This window comes from Homalodisca vitripennis, chromosome 1 (genome assembly GCF_021130785.1).
Source record: "Homalodisca vitripennis isolate AUS2020 chromosome 1, UT_GWSS_2.1, whole genome shotgun sequence".
NCBI classification, from domain to species: Eukaryota; Metazoa; Arthropoda; class Insecta; order Hemiptera; family Cicadellidae; genus Homalodisca; species Homalodisca vitripennis.
In genome coordinates this window covers 140623451-140646539 of record NC_060207.1, presented here as the reverse complement: position 1 = coordinate 140646539, position 23089 = coordinate 140623451, and the positions used below count along the sequence as shown (strand labels likewise).

The window sequence follows — 23089 nt, the reverse complement described above, 5'->3', positions numbered from 1 at the left end:
GGCTAATCAAATAAACCTAGCAGTATATTCCAAATAAACTCACTGTCACATCAATTTCTGACAATAAATAAATCCGAATTGAGTATACTATTACAACACTGTTGAAAACTCGGCACTTAAAAGAGTTAAACTCTTGTTCAGAAGGGAATATTCCATAGTCCCTCATTTCCCCTTATAGTTTTGCTTACATTTCCTAAGTTGAACCTCTACATCTATTATTGTCCAGATAGTCTTTGAGTAGCTACATCTTTACCGAGATTCTCTGTTTTGTATCTATCAACAGCTATCTTATATAGGTATAGGTTCATGAATTTTGGCCAAATATTCTCTAATAAGTTTAAAAAAGAAATACTAAACCAAAACTACTAAAGTAAAAATTTAACTATTTTAATTAAAGAATGATACACAGAAAGAATATTTACCCAATTAATCTTCTTACAATATGGCCACCAAACCAACCCTCATCAATGAGCTCGTAATTTTTGAAGTTTTCAATTTCAACACTGTAGTTAGTATCCCAACTAAAACACAACACAACTCTAGGAATTTTTGTTTATAATATGATTAATCACAAGAATATTATTTTTGTGAAAACAGTAAAATGGAGGTGTTGACAGTTCTTGAAAATCTGAGCAACAGTGATAAGAAACGTTTTAAAGGAAATATCAAATATTATTTCTGTCAAAATCAAGATGTAGGACTTTTCAAGAGTTCTGAAAAGACATACAAACCTTACAACTAAATTACAAGCATAAATAAAATGTAATTGTAATAACAAATTCTCAGCCACACATTCTTATTCAACTTGAAATAAAACTGTACATTAAATTAATGACTAAATGCCAATTTATAAAACTTTACAATACTTTTAGCTCCATACATTTAGTCCAGAATATTCTACCTTTTTTATTCGCTCCAAATAATAGGTTTTCTTAAGGCTCTCAAAAGAGGCGTTTTATTCAGTACTGACTTCTTCATTCAACTCAAATCTCCTACCACCCAACCATTTCTTTACGTTTGGAAAACAGCAAATAGTCGCAGGGGGCTAGATCATGAGGATAATCTGGATGGAGTAGTAGTTCATAGCCCTATACAAGGAGTTTTGCCATTGTGACTAGACAAGTGTGCACAAGGGTATTGTCTTGATGGAACAGCATTTCTCTTCACTAAATCTCTTCGTTTTTTGCTCCAAATCAACATTGAATCTGTCCACCCTTCTCAAGGTAACTGATGTGAATGACACTCTGTGTAACCCAAAAAACTGTTGTCATGACCTTGTTGGCTGATAAGATTGTTGGTCTTCTTTGGTCCATGTTCACACCGGGCAACCCACTCTTTCGATTGCTCATTGGTCATTGGTTGTGATGGATCCATGTCTCGTCCACACTTACAAAATAGCAACAAAACTTGTCCGGATTATGGCTGAACATCGCTAAACACTGTTTTGAAGTGGTCACACGGTTGCGCTTATGTTGAATGTGAGGAATCACGGCACCCATCTCACAGAGTTTTTTCATGTTCAAATATTTGTGTAAAATGTGATGTACCTGTTCAGTTGAGAGGCCTACAGCATGAGCCAACTCAGAGACTTTCATTCTCCGATTGTTCAATGCCATTTCATGGATTTTATCAACGGTTTCCGAAATAGTCACTTCTTTTGGGCGACCTAAACATTCAGCAATACTAGTGCTGGTACGACCACAACAGAACTTTGTAAACCACTTCATAACCATTGAAATTGAAGGTACCGTAGTATTTATCAAGTCTATATGATAGATTTGTTACATCAAAAGTAATGAATGCTCAATCAGCATACAAAATTCACTTTTTCCATTTACGTGAAAATTCACGAGGTTGTCTGCTTTGAATGGTAATCAAAAATCAACTGCATGACGTAACTAGCTCAAAATTAGAAAGTTGTCTACTGATAGATTACAGTTGACTGCAGCAATGTTGTATTTAAAGTTACTGCGTGGAAAATTCAAAAAGGTACTAACTTATCAAACCACCCTCATAAATTAGGAAAGAAAGAAAGAAAGAAATAGGAGAAAAGTAAAATAGAAAAGAAGACAAATAAAAAATATATTGCATGAAGTGGAATTTCAAAGTGATCAATAATACACAAGTAAAGATGTGAGATTCTGATGAAAAGAATAACTTTAATAAGAAGAAAAACTACCAACTGCAAGAAACATGACATGGGACAAACAACTCCATGTTTACAGATAAACGGTATCTCACTCCCCCACTCAGCATTTGCTTGTCATCTGGATTTCTATTACCTCATTAAACCTTAAACGATGGTAAAAAGTGTTGTATATTTTGGTACAAACTTTTGAAGTGGCTACTTTTTTCTGAAGGATATACTGAAGAAGACAAAGCTGAAAATATAGAAAATGTAAGCGTTTTATTAATACATTATGTGTATAGTATTAAAAATGATAATAATTTCCCCTCGAATACATTATAATTGGCGTCACTGAGGTTGCTATTAACTCCATTAATCATTGTAAACGGCTCCCTATTGGCCAAATACGTCTGAAAGAAAATTACTTTCTAGGTAGAAGCTTCACTTCTACATAGACAACATCAATTTCGATGATGATGCATGATCTTCCATGGAATTTCGCTTAGGATTAGTGAATTTATCACTCATGGGAATATCTCAAGAACTAATTGAGATATTTACTTTGAAGTATTGCTGTAACTTCATGTCTATATAGACAAGGTATTAAACCTTGGACCACTGTAGATTGTGCAGCTAGACAGTTGCGCTGAGTTTTTCTTAACCGAAGTTGCGCAGACGGGCGTGGCACCATTTCATTCATCTTTGGTAAACCATATATATTGCAAATAACTATTTTGTTGCTTTTGTTAATTATTTTCTGGTGTATTTAGATTTTGCCTCCCCAAAAATAATCTTTTGAAAGTGTATTGGCCTATTTCGATCAGGATATAAATAAAATAGTTCATTCCTCAGTTGTTAGTTGTTATAGGACAATTTTAGAATACAATCCTAGAAGGTCTTTAGTTCACGATATTTTGAAAAACATACAACAGAGTTCTAATGATAGAAGTAATTCCTGCTTCTCCCACTCAAGTTTTCCCACTTCTCTAATGCCCACACCCTCCCCCTCCTACCAGCTCACGCCTCCCCCCATGCCACACAAGATCTCTCTCCAACTCTCTGCCAATTAGAACACAAATCACACAGCTGATTAGCACGGCAAGAAAGCTCACGTGACTTTGCCAGAGCACCAATAGTGTGGTGGCAAGTGCTCTTCCTGCGAATATACTCGTCTAAGCGGTCAAAGGGTTAAACATTACACATATAGTGATACAATAGGTTTCGTCACGATTATTATTAACATACAACAATTTTCACTCTTCATATATGTGCATTGTGTTTTTATTTCTAACTACACGGTTTAGGTAAAATTTACAGTTATAGAGTTTGAGAATGGTGCATGTCTCTCTATAGGATTTGGGATATCATTGGTAAAACCTAACTGTCTGCAGAATAACTTGAGAAAAAATTAAGCTGTAGACTTGAAATTTTACAAAATTCCTCTTCTGTACATCTCTCAAAGAAAGGAAAAAGTAAAGACGTATAAAAAGCAACTTAGGCAAAAAAAGATATAAAAACTCAAAGACAAGAATATGCTTTCTTCTGGAAATGAATTTACAGTAAAGCAACATAAATCTGACTGTAAGGTAAGGTTATAATACCTAAAAAAATCACATTTTAAAGTTAAAATATGTAAATTTATGTACACATATTGTGAACGTGTAAGTAATGACGAGTACACAAGTGTTATAAATTATGACCACATATAAATACTATACAAATCTTTAGCTTTAGTGGTAATTCCCTGAAACAAGAGTTAACTATAAAATTATTTTAAATGGAACCATTGATGTTTATGTTTATAACAAAAGTTATTCCAAGTTGTATTCTAAACTTAGGTGTTCAAGTGTTGTCAGGTTCATGTGAAAGTAAAAGTTATGGAATACTCTAGATCTCATATTTAGCTCTCTCACTCATGTAAGACATTCTACCATTTACCCAAATCTCTAATTGATTTCATAGCATCATAATGCTCAATAATTCAATTTGACTCTTTATTAAAGTTTTGATCAAATGTCATGAACAAAATGGAATCGTAATAACAGAATTGTTACAGTTTATGTTGACCTCGAAATTAAGACATTTAAAAGTTATTATGGATATGGAGATACCTTCTAATGACAATCAATGATAAAAGTAATGCCCTATGATGAAAAAAAACCATTTTTTCTGTGACAAAAAGCTCTACAGAAAAGTAATTCATGATCATCATTAACTTAATTACAAAAAATAATTTGAACTATATTAATAAAATAAATTAATATTTATCAGTCTTTAAAAAATTATTTTATGAATACTTACTACTCTTTTGTTCCCATTTCCGATGGTGGTAGCTCATCCACTGTTTCAGGTGATTTGAGTACCTTATCTGCTTCCTTTTGTTCACCAACTTCCATACTTGTTATGTTTATTCAGTTCCTAAAAAGAAAAAAAAACTAAGAGTGTATGAGCTTTCATAGGAGACTGAAATATATTAAAGTTTAATCTCTCATTTTAAGTACTTATTCTAAATGTTAACATTAATATTTATAAATAAAGCAGGCTCTCTATAACAAAAGGTGTATCATCAAAATATATAGTGTGTGTGTGTGTGTGTGTGTGTCGCGCGCGCGCGCACACAAATACAAAAAGATGGAGTATACACTAAGTGATACCCTCTTCCCTTCTACTAACGTTTGTAATTCTATCTTATAAAAATGTTAATAACTTCCCTCCTAAATCAAAGTTTCAAATCCTCAATTAGGTACAGTGTATCAAACATTTCCATTCTTTTATGTAAAAGACTTTTCTTACGTTGAAAGTAATAGTTCAGTCAGAAACATAACAAGTTAAATATTTACACATTCTTCTTTCAACCCTAAAAATTGTTTGTCAGTGACATGCTGAAGCTCACGATACAACTTACACTAATCAACATGCATCAGTCTGATACCAACTGAACAGAAAGAAATTCTGACCTATTCCAGACTCCATAAATATGAAGAAATTAATACAAAAAGATTGTAATTGTTTAGTTTTATTCATATGAATCTGGAGGAAATACTACAGTCTGGGAAATGTAAGGCAAGTACTATCCTTAGTAGCATTTTAATTATTATTCATAGGAGTAATTGCTTCAAACTCAGTGTGACAAAGCAAGTACTGTTTTATTCACTTCACCCATTTTGTATTAACTAATAATGGTCAGAAGAAATATGGAACGTCTATATTCTTCATGAAGTCAAATAACATTTTTTTTAAAAACCTCCAAGGTAAAAAAACCTTTTTTATAGTGTTGAGCACTTGAATACTATTTCTAGTATACTAATGTTGGTGACCCCCAGTCTGGAAGTTAACCCATTGCATAGGCAACCCATTTTTTTTTTTTTTTTTTATTTTGCAGGTTTGTTCTTTGTCAATAGTAAATATATTATATACATTTTATTCCCAAACTCTACCTCTTGGAGAAAGTTTCATTACTCTCCTAAAGAAGAATAGGGGATGAAACATTTTTTGTGGGTTTTCTTAAAAAGAAGATTTGAAATACATGTTTTACAATAAATTTGGTAAAATTAGACAACATTTATTAAAGGTGGTCATGGTACCCTCCTTAAGAGGGCTTTTTAGAATCAGGCGACCAGGACTTTTAATGAACTCTTCTGTTGTTACATATTCGTAGTTTTGTTTTTGTGTAACAAGTAACTTACTTGTAAACCCACATCCCTGTCAGGTTGTTTCATGGATTTTCTGACCTCCCTAAAATAAATTGAGGATAAAACTTTGTTATGGGGTTTTTAAAGTGTAGGCATTAAAAATAAATTTTTCACAAAAGTTTGTCAAAATCAGAAAAATTTTATAAAAATGGGTTCCTATCCCTTCTAAGTGGTGGAGTATCAAGTGGGAGGGGGCAAATGTACATAATATATATATTTACTATTTACCATAGAAACAAACCTGCAAATAAGAAAATGTATCCTATTTAATAGGATCATGGAAATGAGCTAACCGTAAGTCTGGGATCACTCTAAGGTTATTTATTGAAACCAAAAATATTCTATCTATAAGCCTATGAAATCATTAATAACAATTATATGGATTTTATCTAAAACGCTTTAACTTAAATGTCTAAAACTGGGCTGTTAAAAGTTTTGGAACAGGCTGTGAGTGAGCAAATCATCTGACAGCAAAATTCCAAGTAAATAAAAGGGTTAGTGTTTATATTACCCATGTTAGCTATACTGACCTAAAACCACATTTATCAATTTCTTAAGTAGCATGTTCATTTTGCTTTGTACATTTCAAAATAAAGACAAATGTTCTTTCTTGTTTTGTTGTTGCCATTTTAGATTTGAGTTGTGTTGTGTTGTGTTTGACAGTAAGATTCTAGAAATTTACCTTCTAGCAGCGAAGAAAATGTTTTACCTAACTTACAAACAATTTGTGTACTCTATCAAGTTTTTTTTATTGTATTAGAATGATGTTCTGATATTATGTTGTCTTCAGTTCGACGTCGAATTTTAAATTCTTTTTCTTTGTGCAACATATATGGTGGCATATTGTCTTTTAGCTGAGTATAAGTGTTGTTTCGTTGTTTTAGATGGGTTTAATGTGGTTAGTCCGTGTTGTTTATTGTTTGGTGTGCCTTTTGACATTCTGATCATCAGTGCAATATCATTTTCTTTTATTATAACACATAAGTTGAAGTGTGAAATCCATTGTTCTGTACATATTTACATTAACCGTAAATATAATATTGATTATTGTATTATTTTTACCAGATAGCCTAAAAGTAATTGTGAAATAATCTAATAGTTTGTGATATTTCAAGTGTTATGGTTTATGTTTTCAATCATCATAACTCATCGATTAATTTAGCTCTTCGATGTCCAGTGAAGTACTAGCCTAATCTATAGACTCCAGGAGATTTTAGAATAAGTAAATCAATTATGATTTAGTTCATACTTGTAAGGTGATACAATTGGTACTTTTTCAGATTTTATGTTATAGTAAATAAATACTATGTGGTATACATTTTTTTGTTTTTAGCATAAAATTTGCAACTAAATCTATATTTTGAAATTATTACGATTATTATGAAAATTTAGGCTATATCACCTGTTGAATTTCCTAACTTTTCAAACACAATATAGGCAAGGGTTCTCAGAACTGTTTCTTATGTTTTGCAATTTATAACAATTCAAACAATCACATTAACTTGTTGTCCTCTTAATTCCCTACATAAAAATAAGTTATTTATAAGCAATATAAATGATTTAAGATTTTCAACAGATGTTGAAAATAAAAGTAATATTTTTGGTAATTTTGTAATGTTTAGCAACATAGTAAAAAACTAATAAGAGCATTTAAAAACAAATGGTTTCTATAGAAACAAATACAGTTCAATACTTTTAAATATATTGCAATCAATAAAAAAAAATTGTACTAATTTTTTTAACCATCTGACTTTGAAATATGAAGAACAGGGTTTTTTCTGTTTAAAAAGTGACTATTAAAAGAATCTACTCAAAGCACTACTTGTGAGCCAGATTCATAACCTATGAAATTGCAAAACTATAGAACACTAGGGTTTTAGTATATTATGTGCAATCTAAAACAATTTAGTGACTCCTCTGCACAAAGGCATACATTGGCCTGCTACCCAGGAAAATTCTTACTGCCACTTTTGGGGTTCAAAGAAGTTTTGGTTTTTCCAAAATTTATTTGTTATCTTCTGTTTTTTTATTTCATTTTTCAGCATTTTCTTTTTGATAAACCAGCAAACATTGTGAAGTGGCTTAAGTGAACTATTACCAATAAAAGTGTCATGCAATTTCTAATTGATACCCAGATACCATACCATATTCACGACGTGAAACTGGCCATAGATTCCATCCATAAAAAAGAACGAGTACCGGGAACTAGTTCCTAAATGAATCCTAACCATATGTTCATAAACTCAAACCATACAAAATATAAATTTAATTAATAACGTTTTGAGAAGATACCTTAAAAACGTACTACAAATAAAGATTTTAAATGAACAAACAGTACCTTTTAGCCACATGATAATAATCCAAAAACCTTTTATAGCAGCAATTTTCAAGACTTATAATCAATTTAAATAGGCAAGTTTCTTGAGAAACCACAATAACTAAAAGGGCCCATACCTTAAAAACGTACAATCCAATTTTGATAAAACCTTCTGTACACATTCACTACATGGTCTACTATACTAAAATACAAGCCTCATTCTTAGGCCACGCCTATTTCCGGAGCCACATCGATTTTACAGGCCAAGTGCTGACAAAAACCAATCTATGGACAGCCATATCTAAAAAATGTACGAGCCAATTTTGATAAAACTTTCTGTACACATTCACTACATGGTCTAGTATACTAAAATACAAACCTCATTCTTAGGCCACGCCTATTTCCGGAGCCACAATAAATTTATAGGCCAAGTGCTGACAAAAAACCAATCTATGGACTGCTATATCTCAAAAACGTACGAGCCAATTTTGATAAAACTTTCTGTACACATTCACTACATGGTCTAGTATACTAAAATACAAACCTCATTCTTAGGCCACGCCTATTTCCGGAGCCACATCGATTTTACAGGTCAAGTGCTGACAAAAAACCAATCTATGGACAGCTATATCTCAAAAACGTACGAGCCAATTTTTGATAAAACTTTCTGTACACATTCACTACATCACATGGTCTAGTATACTAAAAATACAAACCTCATTCTTAGGCCACGCCTATTTTCCGGAGCCACATCGATTTTACAGGTCAAGTGCTGACAAAAACCAAACTATGGACAGCCATATCTCAAAAACGTACGAGCCAATTTTGATAAAACTTTCTGACACATTCACTACATGGTCTAGTATACTAAAAATACAAGCCTCATTCTTAGGCCACGCCTATTTCCGGAGCCACACATCGATTTTTACAGGCCTAGTGCTGACAAAAACCAATCTATGGACAGCCATATCTCAAAAACGTACGAGCCAATTTTGATATAAAACTTTCTGTACACATTCACTACATGGTCTAATATACTAAAATACAAAGCCTCATTCTTAGGCCACGCCTATTTCCGGAGCCACAATAATCGATTTATAGGCCAAGTGCTGACAAAAACCAATCTATGGGACAGCCATACCTCAAAAATGTACGAGCCAATTTTGATAAAACTTTCTGTACACATTCATACATGGTCTAGTATACTAAAAAAACAAGCCTCATTCTTAGGCCACGCCTATTTCTGGAGCCACAATAACTTTATAGGCCAAGTGCTGACAAAAACCAATATATGGATAGCCCATATCTCAAAAACGTACGAGCCAATTTGGATAAAACTTTCTGTACACATTCACTAACATGGTCTAGTATACTAAAATACAAGCCTCATTCTTAGGCCACGCCTATTTCCGGAGCCACATCGATTTTACAGGCCAAGTGCTGACAAAAACCAATCTATGGACAGCCATATCTAAAAAAATGTACGAGGCCAATTTTGATAAAACTTTCTGTACACATTCACTACATGGTCTAGTATACTAAAATATACAAGCCTCATCCTTAGGCCACGCCTATTTCCGGAGCCACAATAACTTTATAGGCCAAGTGCTGACAAAAACCAATCTATGGACAGCCATATCTCAAAAACGTACGAGCCAATTTTGATAAAACTTTCTGTACACATTCACTACATGGTCTAATATACTAAAATACAAGCCTCATTCTTAGGCCACGCCTATTTACCGGAGCCACATCGATTTTACAGGCCTAGTGCTGACAAAAACCCAATCTATGGACAGCCATATCTCAAAAACGTACGAGGCCAATTTGGATAAAACTTTCTGTACACAATTACTTACATGGTCTAGTTTTACTAAAATACAAGCCTCATTCTTAGGCCACGCCTATTTCCGGAGCCACATCGATTTTACAGGCCTAGTGCTGACAAAAAACCAATCTATGGACAGCCATATCTCAAAAACGTACGAGCCAATTTTGATAAAACTTTCTGTACACATTCACTACATGGTCTAGTTTATACTAAAATACAAGCCTCATTCTTAGGCCACGCCTATTTCCGGAGCCACATCGATTTTACAGGCCTAGTGCTGACAAAAACCAATCTATGGACAGCCATATCTCAAAAACGTACGAGCCAATTTTGATAAAACTTTCTGTACACATTCACTACATGGTCTAATATACTAAAATACAAGCCTCATTCTTAGGCCACGCCTATTTCCGGAGCCACAATAACTTTATAGGCCAAGTGCTGACAAAAACCAATCTATGGACAGCCATACCTCTAAAAATGTACGAGCCAATTTCTAATTATAAACTTTCTGTACACATTCACTACATGGAAAATCTAGTATACTAAAATACAAGCCTCATTCTTAGGCCACGCCTATTTCCGGAGCCACAATAAACTTTATAGGCCAAAGTAACTGACAATAAACCAATCTATGGACAGCCATATCTCAAAGACGTACGAGCCAATTTGGATAAACACTTTCTGTACACATTCACTACATGGTCTAGTATACTAAAAAAATTACAAGGCCTCATTTCTTAGGCCACGCCATATTTCCGGAGTCCACATCGATTTTTACAGGCCTAGTGTGCTGACAAAAACCAATCTATGGACAGCCATATCTCAAAAACGTACGAGCCAATTTTGAAAAAAAACTTTCTGTACACATTCACTACATGGTCTACTTTAAAATACAAGCCTCATTCTTAGGCCGCGCCTATTTCCGGAGACACATCGATTTGTACAGGCCAAGTGCTGACAAGGTACAATCTATCTAGGTTATGCGCTAAGAAAAAAATCTAATCTATTAAATCACGCACCCTGGAAAATCGTAGAGCATATTTTGGTTAATCCTCGCATACATAATTGTAGCCACTTTATACATTCTTACATTCATACTTTACATTCATTTGAAGTAACTGTAAGATAAACTTACTTGTAGGTAAAACACTTTTTTAACACTACTTTAACACACTAACTTTACTTTTTACTTTTAACACACTACTTTTACACTTTTTAAACACTACACTAAACAACTATTAACAACTATTTACAAAGCTATGGTTTCTTCTGCCAGTTTTCATTATATTTAAATTGAATGTGCAGAATAAATTGCTCATTTAACCTACGCCAGGGACGGTTCTTTAATGCTTTTTGAAATGCCGGAGCTACCGAAATTATGTGCTCACAATAGCGGGCCTAGAGACGGTATTTCAGTATCAGTACTTTGTGAATTTGTACTTTTTCTACAGTATCTGTAACGGTTATGAGAACTAAAAATACAGACAACAGGTACTTTGTATCTAGTACTCTGTTACCAAGGTACAAATATTTTCTCGTACGGATTACTTTACTTAGTCCTGAAGTATAGAATAGAATAGAATATAATTTATTTTTGAAAATATTACAATAACACATATTATGCATTGGTATACATAATGTACAAACCTAATGAGCAACTTAAATAAAAATGTAACATTCTTGAAAATAAAATTTTAAAACAAAAACACTCGTAAATTAAAAGAAATATTTTTCAAAAATAACTAGGGGCCTATAGAGGCAAGTGCCTGTGGAGAGGTTCCTTTTATTACAAAAATATTTTTTAGCTCAAAGAAAATTTCAATAAAAAAACTTTGATTTTTTTATAAGCTCCTAAAAAAATTGATTAAAAGTGTGCTGCTGCATTTGTTTTTGTCAAAGCAAATGAAAATCCACTTAAATAAATTCAAACTAAAAATTTACTGTATACTTTCTTTAAGTAACTAGGAATCTATGCAGAGAAGAAAATCTAATTTATCAAAACCCAATAACCACTTGGCTTTAATGTTTTTGAAAATAACTTTATATTCTCACAAGTAAAGTTATTGTGGCTCCGGAAATAGGCGTGGCCTAAGAGAATGAGGCTTGTATTTTAGTATACTAGACCATGTAGTGAATGTGTACAGAAAGTTTTATCAAAATTGGCTCGTACGTTTTTGAGATATGGCTGTCCATAGATTGGTTTTTGTCAGCACTTGGCCTGTATAAAGTTATTGTGGCTCCGGAAATAGGCGTGGCCTAAGAATGAGGCTTGTATTTTTAGTATACTAGACCATGTAGTGAATGTGTACAGAAAGTTTTATCAAAATTGGCTCGTTACGTTTTTGAGATATGGCTGTCATAGATATGTTTTTGTCAGCACTTGGCCAGTAAAATCGATGTGGCTCCGGAAATAGGCGTGGCCAAGGAATGAGGCTTGTATTTTAGTATACTAGACCATGTAGTGAATGTGTACAGAAAGTTTTTATCAAAATTGGCTCGTACGTTTTTGAGATATGGCTGTCCATAGATTGGTTTTTGTCAGCACTTGACCTGTAAATCGATGTGGCTCCGGAAATAGGCGTGGCCTAAGAATGATGCTTGTATTTTAGTATACTAGACCATGTAGTGAATGTGTACAGAAAGTTTTATCAAAAATTGGCTCTTACGTTTTTGAGATATGGCTGTCCATTGATTTGTTTTTGTCAGCACTTGGCCTATAAAGTTATTGTGGCTCCGGAAATAGGCGTGTGGCCTAAGAATGAGGCTTGTATTTTAGTATACTAGACCATGTAGTGAATGTGTACAGAAAGTTTTTATCAAAATTGGCTCGTACGTTTTTGAGATATGGCTGTCCATAGATTGGTTTTTGTCAGCACTTGGGCCTTAAAAGTTATTGTGGTTCCGGAAATAGGCGTGGCCTAAGAATGAGGCTTGTATTTTAGTATATACTAGACCATGTAGTGAATGTGTACAGAAAGTTTTATCAAAATTGGCTCGTACGTTTTTGAGATATAGCTGTCCATAGATTGGTTTTTGTCAGCACTTGGCCTGTAAAATCGATGTGGCTCCGGAAATAGGCGTGGCCTAAGAATTAGGCTTGTATTTTAGTATACTAGACCATGTAGTGAATGTGTACAGAAAGTTTTATCAAAATTGGCTCGTACGTTTTTGAGATATGGCTGTCCATAGATTGGTTTTTGTCAGCACTTGGCCTATAAAGTTATTGTGGCTCCGGAAATAGGCGTGGCCCTAAGAATGAGGCTTGTATTTTAGTATACTAGACCATGTAGTGAATGTGTACAGAAAGTTTTATCAAAATTGGCTCGTACATTTTTGAGGTATGGCTGTCCATAGATTGGTTTTTGTCAGCACTTGGCCTATAAAGTTTTTGTGGCTCCGGAAATAGGCGTGGCCTAAGAATGAGGCTTGTATTTTAATATAGTAGACCATGTAGTGAATGTGTTCAGAAAGTTTTATCAAAATTGGCTCGTACGTTTTTGAGATATGGCTATCTATATATTGGTATTTGTCCAAAAATAGGAGAGGTCTAAAATGAGGGTAGTAATATACAGTAGACCATGTATTCAAAGTAATGTATTAAGTATAATCTATAAATATTTTTGTATTTGTTCTTTTTTTAAATTATAAAATTTAATTTTAATAATATAATTTAATCCTGAAGTGATTGAACTGGTTCAGGAACTAGGTTAGTTGTAGTTCAGGAACTAGGTCAGGAGTAGTTCATGAACCAGGTTAGGATTCAAGTCAGCGGATTAGTTCTTTTATGGATGGAATCTATGGCCAGTTTCACACTGCTCCATATTCAATAAAATAGAGATGGTACCCAGGTACATAATTTCTCAGTGCCAAGCCAGGTTTTTGAGATTTGCTTTCAAAATCCAGGGATTGAATACTTTAATAGGTACAGTAACTTTATTTAACTCAATATTTAATTCTGGTTATTCAAATTTGGTCACATTTATAAACATTGAGTAAATAGCATAGTGGCCAAACACATGAATGTGTGTAGAACACTTAAAGATAGTTTATTTACTAATGTGAAACTGCCGATGAATTCCACCAAGGAATTTCCACTCACTACTCCCACCATACTTCATAGCCAGCTCCCACCACTTACCAAAGTGAGAGAAGAAAACAGCGGACGACAGTCATTGTAATCTAACCTATAAACTTACAAATGAAATCTGTTCGCTAAATAAAAAAATCTAGAGATGAGCATTACATAACTAAATAAAAATGTATCATTTATAATTGCAGTCAGCAACTGAAACAAAAATACCCCATAAAATCCACAACATCATAGCTGGCTATTTTCAGCAGGAGATTTAAAATTATAACAAAGATTCACAGATTTACACATAGACATTCCAAATTGACTTATTCCTCAAATATACAATAGGGCTTCAGCACTTGATACACAGCCTATATCAAGTAAAAGTATGTAATATACAATACAAAATAACATAAAATGCAGTTGGTTTTATGCGCTGAGAAAAGTTTTATTGAGCTACCTATGAGTTTGTATACTTAGATTTGAACGTAGACGCTGCAAACTTTTATGTTTCCCACAAAAATAAAAAAAGGAAAAAGATGAAACATACCACATGAGAGTACACAATATACACTACATTATGATATATAATACATCTGGTTGTATGCGCTACCAATGAGTTCGAAATCTTAGATTTACAGGTAGACAGACCGAAATTTGTTATACTCCAAAACGCAAAACCACTCCAGGATGATACATATATACCACGTGAATGTACACAATACACACTAAAATATGACATATATTACATCAAGTTTTATGTGCTCAGATTTTTTATTAGGCTACCAATGAGTTTGAAATCCAAGTTTTGCACATAGGTAAATGGTGGGAACTGGCAAAGAAGTATAGTGTGAGAAGAAACTGCTTGGTGGAATCCATTGGCAGTTTCACACCGGTGTTTATTTTCCTTGAACATTAGGCCTATCAACCGAATTAGCAGTACAGTCTATACCAATGAAAAAGAATAGATTTTTTAATCAGGCTCCAATATAACAATTGTTATAAAGTAACAACCATACTCTGCTTACCTATATAACGTATTGCTTCCTTTCATCAATTTATTTACCTTAGTGTAGGGTTTTGTTTGACGATCCAATATCCAATGAACATAACCTTATTCTAATTCCTTCATGCTAGAGAATTTTATACACTCTCAGGCCGGCTTTATTACGTCGGTGTAACCTAATTGTTCTCCTCCTTGTGTTGCTTCCCTTATTCAATCGGTTACTTTCATGGGGGTTTGCTACTATTGGTATTAGAAAGAAGAGAACTATCAAACATATTCCCACAAAACAAGTTAATTTATTTATTAATGGCATATTAAAGATTATTTAAAGTTGCTAATCACACTTTTATTGAACCACTTACCCCTTTCTTTATTTGTGAGACTTGTAGTTGATTTTGGCCAACATCAGTCCAGCTTGGTACGAAGGTTGATACCAAATCACCATAATGTGCATTAAGTTTGCATCGAAAAGATTTGCTCAGTACCTAGATCTCACAAACATATTTTCGAGGTTTGTTCACAGATACTCGTATTTTAAATACCCCACTTCCTTTAATGGCCATATTTTGCACAAATATCAGTTATCATAATTGTGTTGAAAAACTTTTAATCGTTATAAATTGTTTTAATACCCTTCCGAATATACCCGTTTTACGAAGCTTAACAGCTTTAAGACAATCTTATTTTAAATCAAATCAGTTAATACCAAACCTGAATCTAGCTTCTAATGCATTGCTGATGTACCCATTACAGACTGATGTAATTTTTATTGTAACTTAATTAAGTACGTAGTCTGTACTTTGATTTCGCCTATTTCAGTCAGTTTGGTCAATTGCAACAAATATCATTACTCATTATTTATTACTAGCAGTTACCGACTTCTTCACACGCAATTTCTGAGGCTTTGCACGTGTGGAATCATTTTTTTATTTCAGTAAATTTGTTCCCGACAATTAAGTTAAATTTGCCTTGTTGCTATGATCAAGAATATATATATATATATATATATATATATATATATATATATATATATATATATATATATATATATATATATATATAGTGTGTGTGTGTGTGTGTGTGTGTGTGTGTGTGTGTGTGTGTGTGTGTGTGTGTGTGTGTGTGTGTGTGTGTGTGCGCGCGCGCGCGCGCGCGCGCGGAGTGCACGCACCTACATCATTAAAAGACAAGTAAGATGGAGTTTATGAATGCCTTAACATCACAATAAAAGGTAAATAGTAACTTTGTCTTCGATATTCGCATTACAATACTGGCCATGCACAGCATTCTTAACCTTTGCAAAAATGTACAGTTAAAAGTATATTTGAATCAAAACTTGTATTTTTTTATTTATATATTTTTACTATATGTTAAACAGCGGTGCCAGAAAAGGTCGAAATAAAAAGTTTTGTTATTATCAAGTTACTTATGTATTCACATTACATGATGTTAACCAATTTAACGAGGACTTTTGCATGTCAAATATAATAACCAGATCAGAGACATATGTTATGATCAAGACCAATGTACTGATAAAATAATAATCCAACTATAATGAGCCGCTTTGAAAGCGACCTAGTAAGTGAACATTGCGATGGAGGGAGCGAGTGAGAGAGAGATGTGGAGAGGGAGAAGAATCGTGGACTCACTTCCCCCTCCACATTCCTTACCAACCAATCCTCAGTCATCACTTTACCACTCGTAGGTTATGTGTTACATAATAGCTGTTTTACAAACCTAGTAATAATAACAACAGCTGTTAACAATAAAAAAGTATTAAATACTTCCTAATTATACTAACATAGTAAATATATGCAATGCACTATTATTAACATTAATAATAATATTTAATTATAATATTTGTTATTACGTAACAACGAAAATAACAAAACATAGCGTGATTCTACAAAACACCAACACAGGGGAGCAGAGCACCAGCAAGAAATAGATGAAGTAGTGAAAGGCACTACTTCTAGGCTACTTAGTAGTCAAGGAGGGCGTGGTCAAGCTCCTGCTCCTCCCCCTATGCGCAAAAAATCTTCGCTCAGGTCGCTTTTAATGCGGCTTATATATAATAACATTATTAAACAGTATTAGGACGAGCATTTCTAATAATCCTCGTGTTAAAATCGATGAAGGTATGCCCGAACGCATCCGTGTCCTAAGATCATTTACGTCAAGATCATCATCTGGACTCAGTGAAGTTGTTAGTTTTCGTCGAAAAGGGATCTTCGTTCTTCTACTAGAACTCTGATATGCAACATTCCGGCGATAACGCAGTCTGCTTCCTCAGATACCGCGCGGAAGGCACTTGCGAATCTTAAGCCACTCATCTAATATGATAGTGCGATTTTTATATTTGTTTCCTAATATTTTAGCACATTGGACCAAACAAGTACTCCAATTTATGATCACTGTTGTAACTATGGAGGAAAGTTATATTCTTCTATTTTGTTTTGAAACTTCTGTATTAGGCAACTGCTGAAATAAGGTCGTCCTGACAACCCATGATTTGTCTGCTAAATGCTGTGCCTGCAGCTCGAAGTTAAGTCGGGCATTAATCACTCATAAGAATCAAAGAAATGGTAGTTATGTGATTTCTTGCACTCCGACTTGCAGCGTAATGTTTTCTAGCTTCTTTCTGTTATCAGCCCTTTTCTATTATTTTCGTCCAATTTAAATCCAACACTGTCCGTTCACCGACTTATTTCATAAAATGTTATACCGAAAGCATAGTTTATATGTTCAAGGGGTTTTACGACAACTATGGCCACGTCATATGCGACAAACCTTACTTCCTCTGGTTACTCCAGCTTCAGCAACCCGGCGTACATGATACGTGCACAGTAAAAGACCCAAAACAGAGCCTTGAGGTATTCCTCCAGTGACTAAGTACTGCTATAGACCGGTTTTTATGTCGTACTCCAAAACCTTACCCGTAAATTATCTCAATACTATCCTTTGAAGGTATCCTGGAACTTTCACATTAAAAGAGCTTATATTATGCGGTTCCACCTGGCAGAGTTAAACGCGTGTTTGATATCCATTGTCACCACAAGACAGTACTTCGTTGTACCTCCTTTTCATCTAGTTCTAGACATTGCTTCCTTGACTGAATTGACAACGGGTGAATCCACAGCTGAATTGCGTCTAGGGTACAGTGACCTTTTCGGAAGGTATATGGGTTGCTGGCAAGCAACGGCTCAAAAACTGCTTCAACTCCCCTGTGGATTTAAGCTCTAGGATCTTAGCGGTTTTATCTAATATACAGAGTGGACGGCATGTTGTAGGGTCGTCCGGTAACTTCTTCCCTTTAGGGAGAATAAATATCTCTTCGCTTCATTTTTCTATGTATGCATTGTAGGACTCTAGGAACAGTTCAGAAGCTATTTTGATAGCTCCTTTAATGCATTTTTCATCCAGACCAAATGCCTTTGTGTTTCCTACTCTACTAAATGCTTCCGTTAATCGGTCTCGACGAATGGCAAGAATTCTTCTGTTGGAGAAACAAAACAGACACAGTTCTTTTCAACAGTTTAAAGCAAGTAGGAGATGATGTTGGTTGCTCTTGAGGTGGGGGTCATGGCTACTTTATACGGCCTGCTCTAAGTACTCCTCTACCTCCTTAATCAGCTAGCTCCAGCAATATTTCTTTCTAATTTTGATGGTTTTATTCACCCTTTGGTATGCCTCTTTGTATTCTGATGCCAGTTTCTCGGAGTTCGGTCGTTTTCAGCCCCTCTGCGACACCCTCACTTGCTGAGACATTCTTTACGCAGGGCAGCGATATTTTCTTTCCACCAGTGCATTGATGAGAGCCGGTTCATTCTAGATTTCGGAACATACTTGCATCGTAGGCATCTATTATTCCTTTTGTCAGTTGCTACGCCTTTTACCCAGCATCTCCACTGCTGATTGGTTGATGATTCAGTGCTATGATGAAGGCAGCAGGGTTAAAGTTGCTTACCTTCCACCCAAAGGCATAGTTCTTCTGAACTCTGGATTGGTAGTGAGGTCACTAGATACTTCTCACAGAATAGCGCTGTGGTAACTGGCAGTGTAGGCGTTCATCACCTTCCACGAACAGTTCTTTTTGAGTCTGCTGCTGAAATATTGAGATCTTCGATAGAACGTGGCTCTATTCTGTTTAATGTCGGTTTCTCATTTCTGTTGAGCAAGACAAGTGTACATGGCTTCCAGTATATTTTCCCAAGTGCATTGGTCTCATTGTTGCCCCAGTAGACTGCACAGGAGATTGCAAAACCAGTTTCTGCACTCCTACCAATACCCTGGACTAGTAACTTGCCACACACCCAAATGAGAGCCTTCAAACTGCTATCTTTTTTCCAGTGTATTTCTTTTAGCAGATGCCTATACCGTTCAGAAAGAGAGTGGGGGGGAAGTGAAGGGGGATGGAGGGGAAGAAGGTGGGGAGAGGTGAGAGAGGGAGAGGGAGAGAGAGAGATAGTTGTGTTTAACAACTTCTAAGAGCTGTCTTGAGGGTTGCAGGACTTTTGCAGAAAAACCAACAGCTCTGTTAAAGTGTTCCCTTGGTGCTGAAGCCTTACCGAGGTACCATTTGCTACATTCGAAGTGGAGACTGATGGTGGAGAGAAGAGGTCTTTAGATCTTGTACCCGAGGCAGTTATGAAGTTTACGCTTCTTAGAAGTTCAGCACAATCCAATTTACCACTCTCCTACCCATAAAACAATGTATATTGGGAAAAGCATCTTTACTCCAGCGAGGTCAAGTTCAATAATAAGGCACCGCCCTCCACTGGGACGTCTAGATATCTAAAATCTAGGCGAACACCAACAAGTCTAAGTGCCTCTGGACTTTTTTCAATACCACGTATCAGCTGATGTGGAGTCTAAAAATACAGTATATCAAGTGTGGTCGAACAAAACAGCAATATGACACATTTAAAGCACGTAAGTCAGAAAAAGTTTGGAAGTCTGAAGAAGAGAATAATCATACTTAGGCCTTATTACATATTGTCCGGACGTGTATTTCCGAACTCAGAGAGGGAACAAGTGTGACTCCAAGATCCCTCATTTCTGTCTCGTGGGATAGGAGTGTTCATTTAAGAGAATACTTGTAAATAATTGGTTTAGTAATGTGGAGCAATGTAATGCAAAATATTTGTCATGGTTTAGAAATATTCTCTTTGCATCATCGATCGATAATGTTGACGTCCTTATGTAAGAGAGACGCATCATGGAGAGAACTGATCTCCAAGTAAAATGTAATATCGTCAGTAAAGTTAAAGCGGTTGCACTATAACGAAGTTATCACTGTGGTATCCCAGACTATGAGTCTTAGTTCTCGTACATAGGTGTATGTCCCATGAACCCACTCGACTCAAGTTTGCGGATGAGAATGGAGTGGGAGACACGGTCGAAGGCCTTCAAGATGTTGAACTCAATAGAGTCAGTTTGCTTTCTGTGTGAAAAAGCTTCCATTATTTGGGTATGTTACAGTGGACCTGTTTGGCACAAATCCATATTGAGTAGCCATCAATAAGCTATTAATTTTGAAAGCTATTTTACTCAGTACTATCTTTTCATTCACTTTGGTTACTACTGGAAATATAGTTATTGGTCCGTAGATCCTGACGTCATTTACTGGCCCACTCTGGTGGATAATTTAACATGAACAATTTTGAAAATATCGGGAAAATACCATTGGATAGTGACTTGTTAGATAAAATAACCTCACTGGATAGTAAGTGTTTGTCCCAGCACGTCTGCGCAGTGCTTGATCACTGATGGCAGGATGAAATCAGAACCACATCTTTGTAATGTCGAGAATTTCTAGTGCGTTCAGGACATCTCCCGTATTTACGCAGCAGGTGGAGAATATATGATCAGGAGATGACGTAGAAAGTGGCATTTGCGTGGTTATTTCCTCAGGACAGAAGTTGCATGTAAAGAAGTCCGTGAACATGTTTGCAGTATGATGCTTAGACTAAGATACTTTGTCATCTAGATGTATTGTTAATGGAGATGGGGTAGTCCGGCTAATAGTCTTCAGATATCTCAAAACGCCTAAGAGTCTGAACTCTGTACCCTGTCCATATACTGCTCGAAGCAGGCGGTAGATATTATCTTCCATTATGCTCTCAACGATGAAAACTGGTTGTGAGTTAATTGAGATAGGGATTTTTAATAAAGTTTTTGAAGGCATCTTTTTAACTGTGAGACGGATCAACTTCCTTTAAATCCAGACTAAAAACCAGTTTTCGTTGTAGATAATGGTTTTTGACACGGTTTGCACTAGCAAAGATAAACGAACCAAACGCAAAATTGCATCATCGTAACCAACTTGATTTGCCAAATACAATGATTTAAGTTTTTGAAGGGCATTTTTGTAAATAAATAGTTTTACATTGGTTTGATATGTCACGTCTGGTTGAAGATTAGCAGGCAATGGAGCAGTCAAGGATAGCGATGGGTGGTTATCATCTTCAGGAAGTAGGGAATAAAGGTCCTGGCAAACCCTGGCTTCTTGGATAGAGGAGAATATCTAGTGATACTCCTCTATAGTTAGTAATATTATTACTTTAAGTTCAAACATGGTAGTAATACTATATAATATAGTCTACGAAGAGCCGTTCTGTCGAATATTGGAACATGGCATGTTAAGGTTACAAAGCAGTAGAATATTTGGTGAGTTATTTCCATCCACACCATCAGAGATATCTCTATAACATGAAATGGATTTGTTCGGAAGGATATATACACTCACATTATTTCTCTTAATGAACATTGGCTCCGAAAAAATATAATGTGACTTTATATTTCGAAAGGCCTTGTCTTGGAGGTTTTATACAGACATTCTCTGTAAGGTGGCTCCTTAATAATGGTGAAAAGGCCTTTTAATACTCTATTTACATTTCGACATTCAGTAAAATACCTGTTTTTGAAGCAGCTGCTGTTAGGTAGGTGTTATAAATGGAATAATTCTTTGTGCGTATCGTGTCCCAGTTGCTAATTTTAAGCAATTTCTTGAGAGGCTAGAACATTATTAAATTTTATCACAAGTAAAACTTCTAGACTTAAGTACCTGGTTCTTGAAAGAGAACTAAATATATAAATATTAAAAACATACGGATAAGACCACAAATATCATTTAATAATACTACGTTATTTGATATGTAATGCACTAACGACACTAACTAAAATGAACATATTCTGAATAATACAGCCACTAACATCCCTGTAAGTTACTTAGAAGTTTTTTTTGTTCTACCAAAATATAATTTCGGATCATTAAAGTATATAAATTAGACATATAGACATTCAGCTGTCACGCCTTTTCTCTCATGAGAAATTAGATAATTTGAGAGAATGTCTGAGTAGTGCTGAATGGAAAGAATCGGTTGCTCTCAGGCACAATTTGGCAACGCTGTGTGCACATTGTTGCCTATATAGTCACAAGCGTCGCGCCGACGCTGCAGCTTCCACACGCCACCCTGTCAGTGCCAGCGCCAGTCGTATTGTACTGTCTGACTAGTTAGTGAGTTTAGTTACATACTGAAAATGGAGGAAGCTGGTAGTTCACGTGAAAATGAAAAAAACACCTGTGAAAAGGAGACAATTAGAGGGTATTAAAAAAGGTGATTTAAATAGTCAAACTAAATGTGTTCTAGTTAATGTACTGAATTGTCTGAAAGGTTTTAACTGATCCTGGTGTTCTTGGAACAATTAACAATTATGTGTTAAGTTAATTGAACACATAATATAACCATTTATTATAAACCTTAGAGACGACTCATCAGACAGTGAAAATAGCGACAGTGACCGTGACATTGACAAAGATTAAAAGCAAGTAACTCGGAACCACCAAGTGATCAAATCAACCACGGACTGAAATATAGTTTCACTGTGATAATGTAATAGTATGTACTAACAATGCCACTTGTTTAATAATAATTACTTATAAATGTTTCTTTATTATTTCTATTTTAAAATGTGTTTAAAATGTTTATATTTAAAATAATTTTGCTTTAAGGAAGACAAAACAGATTGTTTTAAGCA

The 23089-nt window shown here is 34.9% G+C and overlaps 1 protein-coding gene across 9 annotated transcripts in view; it reads right to left on the bottom strand.

Annotated features, from left to right (window-relative positions):
- LOC124372303 (EEF1A lysine methyltransferase 2) overlaps positions 1–16941 on the bottom strand; it is a 35024-nt gene extending 18083 nt beyond the window's left edge. Inside the window, exons 1-3 of one of the 9 annotated variants that reach the window (XM_046830733.1) lie at positions 16920–16941; positions 4430–4546; positions 423–521 (exon numbers count right to left, since the gene is read on the bottom strand). In XM_046830733.1, coding sequence (XP_046686689.1) covers positions 423–521; positions 4430–4524 — 194 coding nt within the window. In that variant the 5' untranslated portion in view covers positions 4525–4546; positions 16920–16941. Of the gene's footprint in view, positions 1–422; positions 522–4429; positions 4547–7222; positions 7357–13789; positions 13930–14025; positions 14374–14593; positions 14714–15071; positions 15228–15411; positions 15710–16919 lie in introns of those variants that run through there. The other 8 variants (XM_046830703.1, XM_046830691.1, XM_046830685.1 and 5 more) reach the window with 8 other exon arrangements.
- Between the last annotated feature and the right edge of the window lie 6148 nt (positions 16942–23089).